The following is a 22,603-nucleotide window of genomic DNA, read 5'->3' as shown; positions in this document are numbered from 1 at the left end:
AGTCCACACAGATGTTACCCTTGATGGGATTTGATGTAGAACCCCAGCACTAAAAAGCACTAGTGCTAACAACTGACCCACATTAATAGAAGAACACACACACACACCTAACTTGCCTTTTATTAGTAAACAGAATTGTCGATTTTTGCTAAAAACCAGGTTTGAATGACCCAGTATGATTTTCTCACCCAGCCCATCACAATGAGCAACATTATTTGTGACTTTGATTGGAATAGCTTAAGGCTGCAAGCTGACAAAATGTTAATCATGTACTCCTTCCAAAAGTGTACATAATTTTTTTTTTGCAGATCAGTTTATTGAACAGAAAGCAAATTAATATATCAAATCCCTGCAAGTGAATCAAAAGGATGTCTTGGGCTCGTAGGCAGACCATATGCTAGCTGTGAAAAAAGCTGCTTTGCAGCAGAAACATGTCTGGCACTTTGGAGTTTGTCATATCTCTGTTTTAAAGAAACGTCAATAAAGAAGATTACTTCACGTGGAGCTGAGGCTCGCTAAAAATGTCTTTGCACATATACAGCATCCACAAATAGGGAATACAAATTTTTTAAAGAACTTTACTTCTGCCAATTTGGCACATTTCTGATTCCCTCAGAACAGCTTCTCTAAGTAATTCTAAGCAAAAGTACTTCTTGCTTGAATAAGTAATGGTAGCTTTGTGGGGACATAAACCCCTTCCTGCTCCAGGGCGCAAGTTTACGTCATGGCTGCGGGGTACTCCCTTGCGTTAGCAGCAGGTGATAGCCGGCTCACACTGCTGGAGAACACCTTCCCTGCCATGATCTATGTAGATCGCGGCATGGGAAGGGTTCACAGAGGGAGCGCACTCCCTCTGTGACGTCACCGGGCTTTCGCGATATAATCGTGGAGAGCCTGACTGGTTGCCATGGGAACAGGACGCCAGATACCAGCGTCCTGTATTGCCACTGCCTGTGATCACCGTAACAAGCGCTAAAGCATTGCAGGAGAGAAGTCCTGCAATGCCTTATCATAGCGATCATTGGTGGTATGGTGAAAGTCCCCCACAGGGACACAAATGGTGTAAAAAAAAAAAAAAAAAGGAAGATCAAAATAATGTACAAAAAAGAAAAATTTAAAAAAGTGTAAAAAAAAAAAAAAAACACCTTTTCAAGTGCTTTTTCTCATACTAGCATAAAAAAAAAAGTAAAAAAATAATTATTTGTTAACGACGTGTACAATAAGTTGCACATGCTTTTTATCCTGCATGGCAAAAAGCATAAGAAGAAATGATAAAAAAGTGGGGCAAAATGCTAGTTTTTAGCATTTTACCTCCCAACAAAAGTGATAAAAAAGCCATATGTACCCCAAAATTATACCAATAAAAGCTACAGCTCGTTTCGCAAAAAATAAGCCCTCGCAAAGCTCCGTCCATGGAAAAATAAAAAAGTTACAGGACTTTAAATGCAACGATTTAAAAAAATAAAAAAAATAAAAAATACAAAAAAAGGTTTATTGCAGAAAAGGGGAAAAGTCTAAAAAAATAGATAGACAGACAGAAATTTTGGTATAGTTGTAATCGTACCAGCTTGCAGAAAAAAAATGTATTGTCATTTATGCTGCATAATTAACGCTGTAAAAAAAAAAAAAACCCAAAAAAACCCCCCTAAAAATAAAATCTATGGCAGAATTGATGCGTTAAAGAAATAAAAGTTTTACAATATAGTCTATGTACCCAAAAATGGCACCAAGAAAAACTACAGTTCGACATGCAAAAAACAAGCCCTTATATGGCCGTGATGACAGAAAAGTAAAAAAGTTTTGGCTTTTTAAAAATGGAGATGAAAATCCGCCAAAAATCATTGTGTGCTTAAGCCCAAAATAGACCGTGTCCTTAAGGGCCCCCTACCCCCCCAAAAAAAGGACATTCACTGAAAAGGAAGCCAATAGTGCAACACCTGATAGACTACAGACTATTAGTCTGCATTGCATGTAGGTCCTCCTTGTTGTAGTCTGGCTCTCTGCATGCTACTAGGGCAGTGATTCCCAACCAGGGTGCCGCCGCTCTCTGGCTGGAAATCACGTCAGTACGAATATTAACTTTTTCCACAACAGTTCTGCCCTATTCAGCAATTCCAGCAACCTGAATTAGCCAACCCAAACAACCAATCAGGTTGCTGGAATTGCTGAATAGGGCAGAACTGTTGTAGAAAGTTAATATGCCTTCAGTACTGTTGTAGCGGACAGCGGCCCTGCAGAGGCAACCACAACACACACTGAGTGGGGGAAGAACTGACTGCCAGCACGGAGCAGTGATGGGGTACAGCGCCAGAGACACCGCGTCCGACGGACCTGAGGCAGCAGTGATGCGCCACACACTCGCCGGGGGACGGAGCAGCCTTAATCTTCTCTCCATCCATACTTCCGGTGGCGTCAAGATACAAAAGTATTAATTGCGTATTGGTACTGTTTTATTATGTCGCCACCGGGAGTTAGGGGTGGTAACATAATGCAGCAGTATAGTGGGTTACGCCCCCAGCTATTGATTTCCAGGGGTCACCCATTTGCGTTCGGGCCGCAATAGGGGGGGGGGGTCACCCATTTGCGCCCGGGCCGCAATAGGGGGGGGGGTCACCCATTTGCGCCCGGGCCGCAATAGGGGGGGGGGGTCACCCATTTGCGCCCGGGCCGCAATAGGGGGGGGGGGGGGTCACCCATTTGCGTCCGGGCCGCAATAGGGGGGGGGGGGGGTCGTGTCACCCATTTGCGTCTGGGCCGCAATAGGGGGGGGGGGGGGGGTCGTGTCACCCATTTGCGTCTGGGCCGCAATAGGGGGGGGGGGGGGTCACCCATTTGCGTCCGGGCCGCAATAGGGGGGGGGTCACTCATTTGCGCCCGGGCCGCAATAGGGGGGGGGGGGGGGTCACTCATTTGCGCCCGGGCCGCAATAGGGGGGGGGGGGGGGTCACTCATTTGCGCCCGGGCCGCAATAGGGGGGGGGGGTCACTCATTTGCGCCCGGGCCGCAATAGGGGGGGGGGGGGGGGGGTCACTCATTTGCGCCCGGGCCGCAATAGGGGGGGGGGTGTCACTCATTTGCGCCCGGGCCGCAATAGGGGGAGGTGGGGGTCACCTATTACTGCCCGGGCCGCAATGGGGGGGTGTCGCCTATTACTGCCCGGGCCACCAATATAGGGGGTCGCTATTACTAGTGAGGTCACCAACATGGGAGTGGGACACTATTACGGATTAGTTGTGCAATCTTTAGTAGCGGTAGCAGCAAAGTGGATGAGATTTTGAAAATCATCCACATGGTGTGGAAACAATCTGCACAAAACCCGTGTGGACACTGACATGTGGTGCGGGATTTAATTTCACAACATATTAATTTTATATATAATGTATATCAATAGCCCACCAGAGTTCCTCCCTGTGTTTTTTTTTTTTTTTAAAACAGCCCTGTCCTTTCTATAGTGATGGAAGTAACAATCATGTCGTAATAAGCCACGCCTTAACCACGCCCCATAACCACACCCCCTTTTGGTAGGTGTATAACCATACATTGTGCTGCAATTCAAAAAAAAAAAAAAAAAACACACACACACACACACACACACACACACACACACACACACACACACACAATGAGGACTCTGCAAGCATTCCCTAGAGGCTTGTTGTGTACTCTCCTGGGGTAACAATAACACAAGGTGGGACTTTAATCATGCATAATGCAAGATGAACAGAATCAAACAAACCCCTGCGGTTTCAGGACAAATGTCTTTCCCAGGACCACAGAGGGGCACTTTACCTGTACTACTTCTTTGCCCCGGCTCCCATCTGACATCTTTTTGGCCACCTGAGATGGCTGCAGTAATTTTCTAACTACTTAATGCAGACTGCTTTACTCAGACTGGTCCGTGTTGATCATGCAAGCAGCCATTGCCAATCAGAGAACAGGTATAATGCATTGGTAGTCTAGGACTACTACTGTAATATACCGTGTGGATTAGGTAGTCTGAACATTGTGTTGGCTGTCTTGAACAGCCAAAAAAAGTGACCCGAAACCATTGGATGGGAAGATCGGTAGAGAACAACTGCAGGTAATATGCCTCCTACTCCTCTGGTCCCAGGACAGAGGTTTGTCCTCAAACCAGAGGGTCACTTTAAACAATTTACAGAAATGTAGAAAGTTCACCAATTCAACTGATAAATGCATTTGCCCCAGTTCCAGTAATTATACAGACATGATGGTTTTGGAATATATAACATAACTCCTACTTTACCTGATATTGTAACCAACACATTTAAGCCCTCAAGGACATCCATTTGTTGAAATCGCCTTCTGTTAATGAGAGGGTAGACCTTTCCCTGACCACTTCTGTCTAACAGCATTAGACCACTTTCTGTGCCAACCAACAGATTCACACCTGTGAGATAATTAGAGAACCGAAAGGGTTAAAAGCTGTAATAGTTGTCTGGCATCTACAAAACCAGACTGATTTATATAAGCTGTAATCAACTTCCATGAAGAAAGGAATTATTATTCTATGTGATCCCCACATTGGAGTAGATTTACTATTCAAAATCAGAGCAAATTGTATTAGAAAACGGTCTTGCAGGCTTTTAACCACATTTACTATGTATTTAGACATTTTTTCTTACTTGTCCAAAGGGGTGTGGCCCAAATTGTGCCATTAAGTGCACCAAAAAATTGGGAGCAATTTTTGACATAAACTACCCTCCACTAATAGGTGGTCTAAACTTAGACTACACCGTTGTAGAGGTCAACAAAATGTATCATTCAGCAGAGCTACTGTGACAAGTATGGCTCATTTTCAGACTGCCTTGTCCATGTTTGCACTGTAACTTTATAGAGAAAATGTGAACATGGATTCATGTAAAGTATTCATTTTTTAAAGATCGCCTTCTCCGTGTATATTACACAACTGTGACAATACATTTGTATTCACTTTCTTATAAAATGAATCACTATCAAGATCAGAGATTTGTTTGTTCCTTTTTCTTTTATCACTGTCTTCCAGGAGCCATAACTTTATGTTTTCATGAACTGTGTAAGGGCTTGTTTTTTTGAGAGACAAGTTGTATACTTTAATGGTGCGATTTAATATACAATATAACATTGAAAAATTGAAAGACCTTCAAAATGGTGTGAAATAAAAATGTCAGAATTACTTTTTTTTAAGAGGTTCTGTTTTACAGTTCTCAGTGTGGTAAGAATGGCATGTTCACTTTACTATATGGGTCAGTAGAGTCACAGCGATACCAAATTTATATAGCTTTTCTAATCTTACACCACTTTGGAAAAATAAAAGAGGTTTTTAAAAAAATGCTCTTGTTGTGATTTCCTGCATTTTCTCTGCCAAGAGCTTGACTTCTGCAGGACAAGCTGTAGTTTCTATTGGTACCATTTTAATCCCTACAACTTTGATAGTTTTCTTTATATTCAATTTTTTCTTGGAGGTGGGGTAACCAAAAAGGTGCAATTGTGGCATTACATTTTTTTTCTGACAGCATTCACCATGCAAGGTAAATATTTTAATAGATCAGACACTTACCAATACCAATTATGTAAAAAAATAAAAATATATATACTTTTTCGTTGGGTTGATTTTGTTCATGTATAAATTGGGAAAGGGGAACTTGTAGTATAGTTTTAAGTTTAAAAAAACTAAAAAAAAAAACTCTAAAAGCTTTTTTTCCTTTTTATATGGCCCCCACAGGGGACTTCAACTTGATGGGTCATACAAAATACAGCAATATCTTTGCTTTCTCCCTCTTCTGGCATTTAAATGTAAAGGCTTAGCAGCCAGAAAAGGAGGTTAGCGTCAGTCAACTGTATTTTAAAGCAGGCATCTGCTGCACATGGAAAGGGCTTGGCTTCCATGTGTGCTCCATACAATCCATGCGCCATCCAATGTTAATTGATGCTGGATTGTGCAAAAGCGTATAAAGGAGTTGGTCCAAGATTGAAATTTATCACCTACCTACAGTATTGGTGAAAAGTGTCTAATCCATAGGTGGCTAGCGCTATGGGACTAGAGCTAGCTAACCACTGTACTCTGCTTCTTTTTGGCAATCCCTTAGAAATGAATGAAGCAGCAGCACATCTAAGCAGTTTCCATTCCATTTCAATGGGGGACTCTGGACCCTCATTCTCATGAGTCTCAAGCACTATACGGTTGTGGCTGAAAGTTTTGAGACGGACACAAATTTTGTTCTTTTCACAAAAAGTTTTAGGTTTCAGTGGTTTTAGATATTAATCAGAAGATGTTTCTATGGTATGCTGAAGTTTAGTTATAAGCATTTCATACATTTTTAAACTTGACAAAGGCATCACATTTAGGCAAAGACTCAATATTTACAATCCCCCACCCTACTCCCCAAGACTACTGCAGTCTAAAAGAGGCATCAGAGAAAATACTGTAGAGAGATTGGACTGCAGAGAACTGGGGTAAAGTGGTTTTCTCTGATGAAGCCCCCTTCAGACTGTTTGGGACATCTGGAAGAACGACTGTCCAGAGGAGGAATAGTGAGCGCTACCATGAGTCATGTGTCATGCCAACAGTAAAGCATCCCGAGACCATTCACATGTGGGGCTGCTCTTCTTCCAAGGCTGTGGGCTCACTCACAATTACACCCAAGTACAAGGTCATGAATAAAGAATTGCATTTACAAGAAGAAAAAGTTACAGCAGCACTCCAAGGGTTCAGTCACACAGCTGGTGCAAGGCACTATGCAATAGCCCAGTTAGGGTCCTGACTCCCCGGGTCCACCGTTGGTCATCAATGCAGAAAAGAAGAACCAGGCAGCATTCATTAAAATCCTCTTCTTTATTGAAACATGAGGAAGCAAGCAGCCACGTATCGACCCTGTGCTCGGGTCTTTATCAAGCTGAGGCTGCTTGCTTCCTCATGTTGTTTCAATAAAGAAGAGGATTTTAATGAATGCTGCCTGGTTCTTCTTTTCTGCAAAGAATTGCATTTAAACATCCTCAAAGAGCAACTTGTCCCAACCATCCAGGAGCAGTTTTGGTAATGAACAGTGCTTTTTCAGTATGACGCAGCACCATGTCTCAAGGCAAAAGTAAGCGCCCATTTACATGGAATGATGATCACTCAAAATTCGCTCAAATGGCAGTTTGAGTGACAGTTTTGAGCGATCACTTTGCATAACCTCTTAAGTAGTCAATTAGCTACTTAAGAGGTCATTAGCGTGTAATTGAAGGCACATTACAAGTGTCATACCAAATGGTCTGAATACTTATGTCAAAGCTTTTCTTTTTAATTACACCTATTTCTAACTTTCCATTTTTACTTTATTATGGGGTAGTAAGTGCAGAATGATGGGGGTGGGCATGAAGTGGGGGGGGGGGGGGGGGGGGGGGAGACTAGATTTTATTATTTTTTTTATGTGCACAAGGCCACAACATAAACTCATATATAGAGATGAGCGAGTATACTCGGCAAAGGCAATTGCTCGAGCGAGCATTGCCTTTAGCGAGTACCTGCCCGCTCGAGATGAAAGGTTCGGGTTCGGGTGCCGGCGCGGGGGAGCGGTGAGTAGCGGCTGTCAGCAGGAGGGAGCTGGGGGGAGAGAGATCTCCCCTCCGTTCCTCCCCGCAGCTCCCTGCTCTCTCCCCGCTGGCACCCAAACCTTTCGTCTCGAGCGGGCAGGTACTCGCTAAAGGCAATGCTCGCTCGAGCAATTGCCTTTACCGAGTATACTTGCTCATCTCTACTCATATACAATGCATTTGAAAAACCTTCAGATCCTTTCTCTTCTTTACATTTTGCTAACAGTGGTACGTAATCTAGCTTGCATTTGGGTTTCATAAAGAGCATTTCTCACAATTTTTGGGACATAACCATTACATCATACAATCTGAGTCGGTTGGCTTTCAACATGTATAGGAAAGTGCTACACACACATTCTATAAGATGCCTGTACAAGCACAGAACAACTAATAAATATTCATAGCATTTTGATTATCATACAGATGTGTCTACCCTTTGCTTGGTTAAATGGTCACTTTATTTACCTAAAAGGATGTTTTTGTGCTGAAGAATCTCCTAATATCCATCCTTCTAATTATCTATGTACTACCTGCTGTCAAGGGATGCAGTTTTTTAGTAACAGCGATAGAGGGGCTGGGAAGGAAGAGGGTGAGAGACCCACACAAATGCTGCTTGCAACCAACAGTGTTTATTGTGGAATAGCTACTAGAATTACATCTCCACTGCTCAGTACTCCTCTAATGACTTACACGATGGTGTGTGTGTTAAGACGGTTGAGTAGAATCTGCAATTGTCTTCTACACACTGTGCAAAGACAACAGAATATTCATCCTACCAGCTTAGAGAGGACTTTAAAAAAATCTCAGATTCAGATGGCAGTGGAAAAAAATGGGGGAAAATACGAGACACAAGTCAAATAATGGTCAGTAATGGAATTATTCCTCATGGACACGCATGCCACTGAAAAGCATATTCTTAAATATGCTTTAAGGAGTTGTCTGGTTACAATAGGTCTGTCTGTACTAAAATAACAGAGAGCCATACTTACCCCTTTGTTTCTGGGCTCTAGCACGGCAGCTCTGCTGTGGTCCCCATGTTTGCTGTGACTGCGGCCGTTCCCGAACTCCTGGCCTCATGGCACTTCCAGGAAAACAAATGGTAATGCTGCAGCATCTGATTGGTCACATGACTTCATGTGACCGCTCCAGTCACAAAAAATGCCGGGGACCACAGTGGGGCTGCAACAGTGGTTCCAGATGGCAGAGGGGTAATATAGCCAATTATTTTAGTTCGGACAGGCCTATTAAAAAGGATGTTGTCCGATAACCAGACAAGTCCTCTAAGGACCGCAATTTCTCATGAAACCAATAAAATATTACTACACGCTAACAAACTCATTGTCAGGCTGCAATTCCCATCACAAACAGTGGATGACTGACCGCAATAGACATCTTATGATACAGTATGGCAATCATGTTTTAAAAAGATTGTTAAGGGCTCATGTCCACGGGCAAAATATGATTTAAGATCCGCAGCGGATCTCCCGCATGCGGATCCGCATCCCATAGGGATGCATTGACCACCCGCGGGTAGATAAATACCCGCGGATCGTCAATAAAAGGGATTTTAAAAAAAATGGAGCATGGAAAAATCCGGACCATGCTCCATTTTCGTGCGGGTCTCCCGCGGGGACGGCTCCCGCGGGCTTCTATTGAAGCCTATGGAAGCCGTCCGGATCCGCGGGAGACCTAAAATAGGAATTTAAAGTATTTACCATCCGGCGCGGGCGGGGAAGGTCAGCTGTTCCTCACGGCCGCATCTTCCTTGCTTCGGCTCGGCGGATGTGCCCGGCGCATGCGCGCGGCACGTCGGCGACGTGCCGCCGGCGTCAGGAATTCATCCGCCGGCCGAAAATGAAGATCCGGCCGTGAGGAACAGCTGATCTTCTCCGCCCGCGCCGGATGGTAAATACTTTTAAATTCTTATTTTCGGCGCTCATGTCCGCGGGGCAGGAGGGACCCGCTGCAGATTCTACATGTAGAATCTGCAGCGGATCTGATTTTCCCCGTGGACATGAGGCCTAACTTGTGACACATCTGAACACATCCAGCCAAGAGGAAAGATAAGGAAGGACACATCTGTATGCAGAAACAATGCAGGAGGATCGTAATATAAATAAAAAAAATAAGCCTTCCATAGCACATGTATGAGCAACAGTACAGAAAAAGTGCATTTTGATGACCGATACTTCAGGTTATAAAGTATCTTTCAAATTATTTTTTTAACACTATAACTCACCCCATAGTGCAGCACATAAGATTTCAGAATTAAATCTCTTCTTGTATTTGCGAATCTCAGGCGTATCACTCTGTGGCCTTGTGTTTGTGGGATTAACATTAACAACGGATCCTTTCCTTGTGGGATCCTGCCTCATAGCATCTGGCCTCAGCGCTTCACTGGGAAATCCCACTAAAATAAAATTAGTATTTTTAAGGTTAGCTTCCAGTGTGCGCATGTATGTACCTGAAAGATATAAGCAATTACATGTTTAATGATAAAACCTCATCATGTTAACTGGTTAAACACACTGCACACAGCAAGCAGGGTGGAGAGGCAGACGGCACTACAAGGTGTGGGGGAAACACAAGGCCCTGTGTATATTTACACCGCTAACACATACAATCCAGAAGGCTTAAAAGTAGGGAGCTCTAACGTTTGGTCAACGGGGTTGGGTTTAGAATCTGTGACCACAGCTGTAAGACACGGGTAAATAAATATGACCCACAAATTCAGCATGCTGGGCATCCTAACTGTATGGGTTATCAAAAAAAGAAAGAAAAAAGGAAAAAAAAAAGGAAAGAAAGATTATGTAACTAAGCTCTGCATGCAGTGAAGTATCAAACCTTTAGTGAAAAGGTGGCCAGCAACGCACAGGATGTAGAAATGAAGGTTAGATTCAGGTTCATCATACCGTTGTCAACACCACCACAAATGAGAAACGTCACTGGTCATTGGACGATGACCGTCCAGAAGTCAACAAATTATAGACGGTAGAATATGTCAAATAAAACGCTCCTTTGGTGATGGATGCTGCTAATGAACACACAGCTGACCGCAGTACTACGTCTTACTGCACTGTTGCTTTAGGTTGAGTCGTCCTAGATTTTTTTCGGCAGGTTAGCTATGCTAATAATTTTTTTTTAAGTTTTTTTTTTTGTATATTAATGAGCATTGTAAAAGTTGTTAGAAGCAGGGAAGCTGTTAGCCTGGAGCACAAGGAACATATACTTGGCTTAGGGTGGTTGCACGCACAGGTTTTTGGGGCAGTTTTGTTTGTTTTTTTAACCAAAACCAGAAACAAATACAGACGATGTGGGAAATAAAAAGACTTCTGCTTTCCATTCCTGCTGTGTATACTTCTGGTTTTGGTTCAAAAAGTGCATGAAAAAAGCCTCAATAACCTGTGTGTGTAACCATCCTTACAGTAACATGACAAAGCTGACAATATGAGAGCATGGCAAAAATAAGAGATTTGGTAAAAAGAGAATTATACACTTAAAGGTGTAAACCCAAACTCAAACATTAATGGTATATACACTGGATGTTCCATAAAAGTTGGATAGATTTAGGTCTCTTCAGGAGTTGCAGAAACTGACTGTGCTAGACAATTTCCATAACTCGCCTCCATATGGGGAGTTATAGAAACAGCTGAAAACGGTCAGTCTAGAGGTTTCCATAGTCCTGGCCAGCGGTGGCCATGGCATTAAGATGGCTATTCCCATCTCAGATATTGTTGGCGGACATGGGAATACCCATTTATGGAAACTAGGTTGCTATAGACTTCTCCAAGTCAGAAAACTACAAATAATATCACCTTTGCTACTACCATGAGGGTACCTACCAACTGACGTAACAGTTGTTCCACTGGACGGAGATATCTGGAGTAACCGAGGATCAATGAAAGGTGTAAATGAGGAGGAAGATTTGTGTTTCTGAAGAGTGTTACTTGCGGACTGGGTCTGCAAGGAAAAATAAACAGGAGTCAAAATGAAAAAATAAAATACTGAACATATACCAGGCACACATTGCAATACATTACTACAGAAATCTAGCAGTGTTCCCAACAATTATTTGGAGAGTTGTCCGTTTTCTCACATAAGAAAATTAGGGGAAAAAGAAAAAAATCTAAGTTGACAAAAAAAAAAAAAAAAAAGACTGGACTTTCAGTAATTGGATGCAGAAAAAAAAAATCTGATTAAGACAAAATTGTTTTCCCAACTAGTTTAAAGGAGATGGACATAAGAGTCATCCCTGTGTGGACTCTGGTAAGAGGTTAGGACAGCGCCTCTGTTGACTCTGAAGATATGTGCTGTACTTGTGGGGGTGAAACATCCCAGCACAACCACGAGAAATACAATTATTCACAGGTTTAGAATGGCAGTACTCTCATGTTCCCTTCTTATTGCTGAAGCTTGCACATATAGAACAAGTAGAAGTCTTTTGTATAAAATGCATAATGCAAATGGAAAGCTAAAAAGAAACTGCGAAGCAAAATGGGCAACAAAAAACGGCAGAAACCCTAACAGATATTAGCACAATTACAAGAAGAAAAACAGAGCTATAGAAGACCCACAATTAGAGCATTATCACACCCGCTTACCTACACACATACACATCTACATGAATGACGGGACAATGTGACACAAGACAAAGAATGTGTGCAATCTGATACCATCGGCAATGTTAGGTCTAGGCCTGACTACTGTTAAGGTATTTCACTTGATAAGGCCCCTTAAGGATTATCCATCTTAAGAAAATCCATCAATATGCAGATTTAAAAGGGTCTGATATTCATAGTAGATGCAGCTGTCGGCCAAACATGGAACTGGCTGCCATATTAGCTTGACTGTATTTCTGGCGTCCACTCAACGATGGAAAGGTATATATTATATTATATCCAGGACAAAAAGTTATTTGAAAATAGGCTTAAAGTTACTCAAGTTGTATCCAGAAATAACCAGCCTTACTACCAGAACCGCAGAACAATTTTAGAATCACTTCGTTGTTGGCCTACTCTTTATAGACTTCCTGGAGTTCCTAGCCTCAAGTTCTTATTTTCTGAGCCAATTCAAAAAAAACTAAAAATAAAAAAAAATCCCAACTATTCTTAATCTATACGGTGTCAAATGAGTTATGCATACATTCCATAACCCAGCACTTCCTTAAAAGTGTATCGAATCAGATATGAAGGACGCACAAATATGATAGCTAAACACACTAGAAAACTCAAGTACATGTGAGGGAAAGTAGTGGATGACAGAACATAGAAAACACTTTTGCTGTTGTGTCATTTCCCATGAATCTTTAGTGTTGTAATGTATATTTAATGAAAAATAAAAAGACATGCAGATGACGGTGCAACCCGTGAACAAAGTGGTGATGTTAAGTTGTATATGGACTTCTAATCTAAAGTGGTGTTATTTAGAAGCACATGACCAGAATGTGTGTTACCATCCACTAATGGGAATTATGCTTCCTGATTAAAGCAGCCAGCTAGTGTCAGACATACCTCATTAGCAGTTAACTTGTCCTGGGGTGTCTGTGGGGACATGGTGGGTGTCGGTTGACTTGAGGATGGGGAAGAGGTGGTGGAGGAGGAATGGCTTTGCTGTAAGAGATCTGGCAAGAGGTGAATGCGCCCGGCAAAGCCATTGCTCTCAAGTTGATTGGCACGCTTTTTGTCAACTGTACTCTGTAGAAAAAACAGGCACACTTGTCTTGTTCAAGTGCTGTTTATGTACATACTATCCCTGGAAAATGCTAAAAGTTGGACTACAATAACCAATTGTGGGGGAGGAAGTTCTAGCTGCCAAGTAACTTCATGTCTTGAGGCCACAGTAAGGCTGAAGGGTTCTCTTTTATCAATTTCGATATCCCATAGCCCTCTTTGCCCCGTATATTATGGCAACAATAGTTGACATTACAGAAAAAAAAAATATGTATACATTTTTTTGTATATTCCAACCATTATTCTTGGCAGAATTGTCATGGCAGACATGCAGAAGATCTGCAAAGCTACCCTTGACCAAACCGCTGGACCAGCAAGTATGAAGTCCTGTATTTCGCTTACAAAAACTTTGTATTTTCTGAAGCAAAAGCTAAATATTGGTTTACACATTTTATCCACCAATTAAAATGTTAGTGTTATAAAGAAATCACTCTAGTTATGGGGATTTACCCATTGCTTCCTTAAATATTAAGGGGGTAAAAATAACAAAAAGGGGCTTATCTGTGCTTATGGTTTTAAAAACGATCTGCACAGTCTCCTGGTTCAGAAAACCACCGGCTAAACAGAATATTAGTAAGAGAGTGTCTGTGGCAGAACATGCAGAAAGCAGCAAATTAATGGGGATCCATCTACGTACTGCACATGCAAACAAACAAAAATTATCTGCCATAAGGAATGGATGCTAACTGATTAACACAAATGAGATGCAGGAAAATGAACAGCATGAATGGATGAGTTGGTTACATTGCCATTACTGGTTTACGTTTACCTGTCGGACAATTAAAGTGCCTTCTTTGGAAGGTGTCATTGCAGGCTCACTCTCAACATCATCATGGACAATCATCGTTTTGACAGACTCTGTTTCTCCATTACTCAAATTTAATGCGGACCTATGCATTGAAAGTGAAAGATAACTTATACAAAAAGTTCTCACAAGACCGCGCAGAGACCGTACGAAGGCTCAAAAGAGACATACATAGCTCTAGCATCCTCAGGACCAGAGGTCGATTCATCTGCCCCTTCTTGTTCCATGTCCTCATCCTCTTCGTCGGTGGTACCAGATTCTTCACTGGATGAAGAATAGTCTGTTACTTTATGTAGAGGTCGTACATCCTCCACAGCACGAAGTTCCTTTGCCAAAGCAGTCAGGTCCTTTTCAGAAAAAAAAAATATATATGTTATGAAAGTCTGGTATGAGAATATAAGTGATAAAACAGCTTTGAAGTCATAGGAAATCGGTTTTGGAGTCTTGTTGCAGACTCTGCCATGTTTGATGGAAAAAAAAGCACTGCAATGGGATGTGTCAGTTGACAACTCCTCCACTGCATCTCTGCAAGTAAAACCTAAATGTAGGGAGGGGTGAAAATTGCTGCCAGACTCCTCAGTGCCTCTCAACAAAATTGGAATGCATAAAAACGATGACCAGTCGAAACCAAACAGTCTGATCCCCAACATCTGGCTTCCATGCAAGAGTCAGGAGGCCCTCATATGTAAACATATGATTGGCTGGTTCCAAAGATTTAATCTAAGGTGTATGCCCACCCTAAGATCATCAGACAACTACCAAAATTCTATCAACAGGATTTTTGTGCACATTGCAATTTGCTAACATATTAAACTTTTCGACTGTTGGATTCCACTTACCACTTCTCCCTGGATAAGGCCATTCAGAGTAGAATGCAATAAAATAGAAGTAGGAGAGACAAAATGGGAAACAAAGTTATTGGTAAATACAAACGTGTTTAGAAATTACATAATAAGCTGTTATCTACACATGATTAAAAGAGATATTCCCATCTTGGACATTTATTGCATATTCCCTTAGGACACCTCATCTAGTGCGAGAACATGGGTCCGATAAGCCCTGGGCAGTGCACTGCCCATACACATCAATGGAAAGGTGGATGGCCATCCACAAGCTTACAGAAAAAGTCGAGCACCGCTTACTTGGCTCTCCTTAGCTTTTTCTGCAAGTCATATAAGACTTCAACAGACTTGGTCATGTCATCTCTCCATAGATGGATAGTTTATAGAGTTTTGACTTTCTATTCTATTTCACCAATATCTTTCTATAGGTGAAGCTCTAGAACTGGAAAACGTATTCTTGATGCTGTTCTACCACAGCTCTATACGGCAGGATCAAATTGGCCACAAGGGCTGCCAACCAGTCTACATCTCACAGTAATGGTAATCTTTAAAAGCACAATTGTATCAATGAAAGCAGTAAGATATGGAAACGTGTATAATATCAGTGTAACCGGATGCTGTTCTTGCACACTATTCAGACAGCATACAAATGCTTTCTTGTTTCTAATTAATTCACATACGCAATTCCAAACTACTATATGAAAATCTGGGGGAGGATAACTTACTCATATTACTCAGGCTATCCACATTACAAGAACGTGTAAGAAGCCTGCTATAAAACGCATGCAATATAACCTTGCACATCATACACTGCAAACAATCATTTACTTCTGGAATTTACAAAATACATATCAAAGGTAAAAACCCAAGCTACTAATGCCACAAGAAAGATCTTATGTTCTTACAGTGGGCTTGGTTGGTCTACTAGTTTCTTTCTTCTCATCAGGTTTTTTGGCTGTATTTTCAGGACGCTGAGATGGTGAGCCTTCTGATTTTGAGGATGCTAGCAGGAAAGAAAACATCTAGATAAGGCTACATTCACACGGCGAACACCATATCAGGCAGAGAAACACGGCACGATATCGCGCTTGTCAATGTGTGCTTTACCGGCGGATGCGAGGCGCTTTTCATACAAAACCGCCTTGCATCACTTCTGTGAAATTGTGATGCACCGCCGCTTGTTTCAGGTTAGTCAGAGGATCGGCAAGTGTTTCCCATTGATTCCAATGGGAAACATTGCATCAAACTCACTTGAAGATGACATGGCATGCAAAGTGTTTGACTGTCCCATTGAAAACAATGGGCGAAGTGTTCCAAGGGACATAAAAAAAATCATTACCTGTCCTATTTTTTTCTTCACCTCACAGCACCGCCAAGAAAAAAAACAAAGCAAAAAAAAAAAAAAAAAAAAACACGCCTGTGTATGACTCCATTCAAAAGAATGGAGCTCATATTCGCTCACGTTTTGTGCATCTCAACGCACAGAAGTTGCATGAGATTCGCGCTCCTGTGGATGCAGCCTGAGTGATACAAAATTAAATAGGGAAACACAGGATGTAGATGGTCCCCTCTGACCCATCTGAAAAAAAGCCAGATATATACACAGCAAAGTAACGTGGAAGAGTTGGCAATATCTGTAACTTGTGCAAACAGAAAACAATGACCTGATAATTACTTCACTTTTACTATAACTTAAGGGGCATCTAGCATCTATAGAATATCTGTAGGGTATTCTATAGACGTCTCATAGGCATGGGTACTAAAAGATAAACTCCTCTATCTGCAGAACAGAGTTCTCACGATCACATCCCTCCTCACTTCTGTGGCCACTGGTGGCTTGGATCATGGAAACAGCTGAACTGCCTGTTCTACTCTTTTTAGAAACCCCCACAGAAGTGTATGGGAGTTACATAAACAGCGTAGTACAGCGAGCTATGCTGCTTTGACACTTGGAAGCTATGAAAATAGTGTGGTTGTTTCCATATTTTCCATTGACTTCTATGGGAGTCACTGAAAAAGTGTACAACAGCAGGTTTGGCCATTTCTATAATCCTGGCTATGGCATTTGAATAGCCTTTACCAGCTCATCTGTAACGTTAGACCTCCTTCACATGGGTGTCAAAATTGTGCGAGATTTGCGCATTGCAAGACGCACAAATATGAACCCCATTCTTTTGAATGGGGTCATAACACATGAGCAATGTTTTCCCTCATGCGGGAAACAAATTGCGGCATGCTCTATCTTGTGCGTGCTCTCGCAATGCAGCGGCCATTGCATTCAATGGGGCCAGTGGCAGCATCGCACCATGTGCAAAGTGCATGCTGAGCGAGGTCTCCCACTGAAGACGATGGGAGAAACTGCGGCACAACTGACAGCAGCGGCGGAGGTTCCCTGCATCCCCGAAGTGATGTGAGACAGTTTTCACATGAAACCACCTCGCATCCTCGGGGCTTTCATGTAGATGGCGAGAATGATATGGGGGTGGAATTCACGGCCCTATATCACACTGGCCTGTGTGAAGTTAGCCTAATCCACCTGGCAAACACTGAAACCTACTCACATCTCATGCGGAAGCGTTCTCCAGAACCACTCTGAGATCCCGGATGAGAGCCTGCTTGGGAACCGGAATTGCTGGATCCAGAAGAGCTGCCACTGCCTGGTCTGGGTACAAGTTTTTCTACCCTCTCCCAAAGCAATCTGGGCTCAATATTGCTAAATAGAAAAAAATAAAAAAGGTAAAACAATCTACTGAACCAAAAAGGTAAATGGTAAAAGGTATATACTTTAATATGTTTGTTTAACATATGCAAGTGTGAACTGAATTCTACTACTTAACCACTACCAGCAGCAATCTATTAGGCTCCACATACATACCTTGTGGAATTCCTCTGTCCAGTTTGGCTGTTCTGTTGCACATTGCCCTGCAGAGGAGAATCTCTTCGTGACAACACCGGGGATCTTGATGTTGTCCTCACAGGCACCTTTATATTAAATGGAAATAAAGAAAATAAATACAAACAAGAGGGAGACACCAACTATTTTACCACCAGTCGCCATAGGAAATTATTTGATCTAAAAACAAAATATTTTAATATAAAAGTTATTATAGACAGTTCTGCTCTCAATCAGATTGCACACAAGCAGCATTTACTCTAAACTATTGCGTCAGTATCTCGGAAGAGAGTTGATGACTTGTTACCATGTGAGAAGTGAAGCAACATAAGTGAAGTTACATGGAAAAGACCGAATAGCAAGTAGTGACGATGTGTAAAGAAACGGCACAGAGAGCTGCCATAGAGAACACAAATTATTTTGCTTTCAATTAGAAAGCAGCCTTTCATATCTGAATAGTCACTAAATCATTTTGTTAGGACTTATATAGATCCCATATATAATTACTAAATAGACATGACTCACTTGAAAACTATCCTGACATGTAGAACTAAATTCTTGCAAAAATAAGTAAAACAGTAGCTCACCAAATTTTACCAGAAACCGGTGAAGCCTACTTTAAATTAAAGATGAAAAACATCTCAGACTTTAGTCATTTCCAGCCGGTTATCAGACATAACACAGCTAGGCACCGGACAACACATTCCGACACAACAAAATGACTTGCTGGAGCTAAACAAAATGCTACTAATTCATACAAAAAAAAATTTGATAAGCAACCCCACATATCCTGATAACCTCGAAATAAACTTGTTTGCGAATATGGCAAAATCTAGCCCAAAAGAGGAAGGAAAAAAAAAATCAGAATGCAAAATATCCAATGAGACGTGACCAACACCCACCATTCTGTGCAACATTTTCAAAGGGGATTTCAGACGGATCGATTATCGGTCAAAAAAATCGTTCAAACGGGCGAAAGTGACCGATAACACTGTGCAATACATTTTTTGTAACGGATAAGTGGCTTATAGAAACTTTAGTGTGATGAATTCAAATAGAATAGGTTTTTTTTCTGCCACGTAAGGTTTTCTAATTATGGGGTATAAAGTAATCCAATTGCCGATGTATTGTATTTTTTGGAAATACGCCTATACAATTAATCCAGTCGGCTCGCCATTAACCTTGTTTAATATAAAGAACACAAGTGATTGCACAACTATTTTGCAATCACTGTTGCGCACTGCCTGCTGACTGAACACTATAAGGGTAGGTTTATGTAACATATAGGGCATGTTTCCACGTGGCGTATCATCCACCAGTAAGTTGTAATTAATGAACTGTGTTTTTACAGGTCATTGGTTAGACTATATAAAAATTAAAACCATAAAACAAAAAAACATGTTTAGTATCACTGCGCTCGTAAAAGTCCAATCCATCAAAGTAATGCATTATGTACCCCGCACGGTGAACGTCATCTGGGAAAAAAAATTAAGAACGCCAGAAGCACACTTTTTTTGGTCATTCTGTCTCCAAGAAAAAAATGCAATAAAAAGTGACCAGTTGTATGTATTTCAAAATGGTACTAAAACGCAAACTACAGGACATCCAGCAAAAAAAAAAAAAAAAAGCCCTAGCACAACTATGTAGGCAGAAAGATAAAAAGGTTATTGCATGCAGAAGAGGGTGGCAGAAAATAATTTTAAAATAAATTAGGGTCTTTGAAAAAAATTTAAAGTAGTACAGCAAAAAAAACCCCACAAATACTACAAAAGTTTGGTAATGTAGTAATCGTACTGACCCATAGAACATTTTTTTTCACTTTGTTGAACAGTGTAATTATTTAGTATAGATGCAGCCAATGACTTAACGGTAAACTCTAACTGTTCACTTTTGGTTTGTTGTTCATTTTATGCAGGCAGGCAAAAAAAAATAAATGGTAGGCTCGTTCACTTATCGTTCAGTTGAAACCTCGCTCGTTCAGTCCTTCTTATTCACTTCTACAGCGAATGTGAAAGACTGAACGATTTCTCGTTTGTACTAGCCAACAATGTATCTACCTGTGTCAACAGGGTGCACGAGAGCAAACGAGCTGCTGATGACTTGTTCAAGCGATAATCGGCTCGTCTAAAAGGACCCCAAGTTGTGTGGTGCTGACACAATATAGCCTGACCCTATACACACATGAACGGCTCATCTTACTAATTACTACATCTTACCCTTGGAGGCACCTCTTCACTGTCTGATCTAGCCCAAACCCTTTGGTTGGGCTCAGGGGTGTCAGATTTAAGGTCAGAACTTTGATTTAGAACTTCATTGCGTGGGGGTGGGTGTGAATCCTGAGAACGAAGATGGTGAGGTGCAAATTTGGGAGAAGGGTCACTGAAGGAATGGGATCGCGAGACAGGGGAAACATTGTTCTTGAGGGATGCCAGATGAGACCATTGTACCTTACAAGAAAACAAGACATAAAACATTTACATGGTGCACTGGCATCGCTGACTTTTTAAAATTCCAATGGAAAAGAATTTAAAAAGCCAGAAAAATGACAAAAGCAATACAAAGGCAGGCTCACTGACACAACTGTAAGGGGAAAGTAATGGCATGGATGAATGGTGGGCTGGTAACATGATAAATTACTGTTAATGAGCAAAGGATTCACTAGCAACCTTTCTTGAGAAGGAAAAGCCCCCCAAGGATGAAAGAAAGAATACTCACCTTCATGCAATATACACATTAGGGCATCAGCCATATGCTTCAGTGAACCCCTGAGACACAATAGTCTCCTCTAGAAGGAAACCTCATAACACAAGTATCCTAATCCATCAGGTGTCGGAACGCACCACACTGACTGAAGAGAAGCAACATGGGATCTCTACCTAGTACAAAGAATACTAGAAGCCACGTATTCGGGATCTATATGCGATACAGATCCTGAAGACGGCAGTATGCGTGAGCTCTATAACCATGAAAGGAAGAAGAAAATCTGTTAAAGGGACCACAGTTTTTCTGTCTAAATATTTTAAATGCAAACAAAATGAAAAAGAAGCAAAAAAATATTCCCCCTAAACCCACGCCTTTTTTAATACCTTGGGCAGAAGGGGCGAGTAGGAGGCAGAACAACTAAAATTAACTTTACCAAATACTCCAATAATCCTATTTGAATTTACCATGACTAAGACTAAGGATCTTTACCATGACTAAGTACCTGAACTCCAAGTTATCCCCTATCCACATGATGCGGAATAACTTGCTGATTGGTGGAAGCATCACCACTGAGACCCCCGCCGATCTCAAGAACGAGACTCCAGTATCCCGTGCTGCCTGTCACTGTGAATGGAGAACTGGCCAAGCACATGAAGTTGGCGCTCCATTCATTTCAATGGGGCTGATGGAAATAGTAGAGCTTGTGTGCTTGGCTACCAATACAGTCTTATTAAACGTGAATGAAGCCCCAGTGCACTTGCATGACCAGCGATCCATTCAGTCGTCCTCTCACTGCAGGGAGTGCAGTAACCCCACAGTGAAGATGGGGTATAATGGGACCCCCTTCTAGAGATCAGCAAGATATCCCCTCTATCCTGTGATCACCTTTAGGGCGGCAGGGGGGGGGGTCAACATTCTCCCTCCACACAGCACCATAAATTAAATTAGGGTTAGTTAGGGGACGTGACGGAGCTGGGTGATGTATTTTTATTCTCACCCGCTCTCACGATCCAGTGCTGTCACCTGGTGAAGTTGGCCCGAGGCATGAAAATCTGACTCTTTAGATTCACGGCAGCAAGCTCTACCATAGCCTTATATGAAAGAATGTGTAAACGGGAATTTGAGAAAAGTCAGATTTTCACTGGGTGGCAGCGCTGGGTCATGGAGTTGGTGAAGCTAATAAAAAAAAACAAAAAACACTGAGCTCCTTGTTATGTTCTTAACAGCACAATAACTTCGTTTATAGCACCGTGGGGACATGGCAGATTACCTTCAAATGTATTTTGATGGCTAGATTTCCCTCTGCTGTCTCTTCTCCAGAACGTTCTTATCAGCTAATTAACGACCTCAACAATTTTTATCTTTCTCATGGTCATAAATTAGATTTAAAAAAAAAAAACAGGAAAAAAAAAAACAAAAATAACCCAACAAGGACTGAAAACCAAGCGTTTGGTCCAGCCTCACTGATGTACCACCTCAGAAAGTCGCACAAACGAGCTGGTAAATAAGAATTGCGAGATTCTCGTAGGGCCTAAAAGGGTCCTTTTACATGGGATTGTTGGGAGCTTAGGTGCCCAACAGTCGTCACAGCAATAATTGCCCCTCCGCTTTCAAATAGAAGTGATGATTGCAGAGTGAACGGAGGTAGAGCATCCCAGAGATCTTCTTCGGTCGCCCTCCACCACCATTCACAGCAAGCAGTCATTCATTCATTCATAGATGAACGACTGTCCGTTTACACAGGCCGATGGTCGTTTGGTTTTGATGCCTGCATAGACAGAACAACAAATTATCGTTCCGTCACTGGAAGCGTTTACACTGAACTTGAGTCATTCCGATTTGCACGATCCAGTGAGAATCTGAACGAAACGTTGTTCCACGTAACAGGGCGCTCCATTCACTTTGGGACTGCGAAGATACCCAAGCGGTTGCTGGTCTGCTATTTCTGTGAGCCCTATTGATACGAATAGCTGACTGTGCATGCTCAGCCAGAGCTCCATTCGCAGTGACGTCTATGCAGGGTGAGAAGCAACCCCCACAGTTACAAGGGTGGGAC

The 22,603-nt window shown here is 41.9% G+C and overlaps 1 protein-coding gene across 4 annotated transcripts in view; it reads right to left on the bottom strand.

The window, feature by feature from the left end:
- MAP4K4 (mitogen-activated protein kinase kinase kinase kinase 4) overlaps positions 1–22,603 on the bottom strand; it is a 132,485-nt gene that overhangs the window by 8,976 nt on the left and 100,906 nt on the right. Inside the window, exons 17-27 of one of the 4 annotated variants that reach the window (XM_066577753.1) lie at positions 20,061–20,291; positions 17,827–17,933; positions 17,513–17,664; positions 15,857–15,954; positions 14,949–14,957; positions 14,281–14,456; positions 14,074–14,194; positions 13,086–13,268; positions 11,418–11,535; positions 9,815–9,985; positions 4,265–4,408 (exon numbers count right to left, since the gene is read on the bottom strand). In XM_066577753.1, coding sequence (XP_066433850.1) covers positions 4,265–4,408; positions 9,815–9,985; positions 11,418–11,535; positions 13,086–13,268; positions 14,074–14,194; positions 14,281–14,456; positions 14,949–14,957; positions 15,857–15,954; positions 17,513–17,664; positions 17,827–17,933; positions 20,061–20,291 — 1,510 coding nt within the window. The remainder of the gene's footprint in view (positions 1–4,264; positions 4,409–9,814; positions 9,986–11,417; positions 11,536–13,085; positions 13,269–14,073; positions 14,195–14,280; positions 14,457–14,948; positions 14,958–15,856; positions 15,955–17,512; positions 17,665–17,826; positions 17,934–20,060; positions 20,292–22,603) is intronic. The other 3 variants (XM_066577760.1, XM_066577768.1, XM_066577773.1) reach the window with 3 other exon arrangements.

The sequence above is a fragment of the Eleutherodactylus coqui genome, chromosome 1, assembly GCF_035609145.1.
Source record: "Eleutherodactylus coqui strain aEleCoq1 chromosome 1, aEleCoq1.hap1, whole genome shotgun sequence".
Classification (NCBI taxonomy): Eukaryota; Metazoa; Chordata; class Amphibia; order Anura; family Eleutherodactylidae; genus Eleutherodactylus; species Eleutherodactylus coqui.
This window is presented reverse-complemented; position numbering and strand designations above follow the sequence as displayed.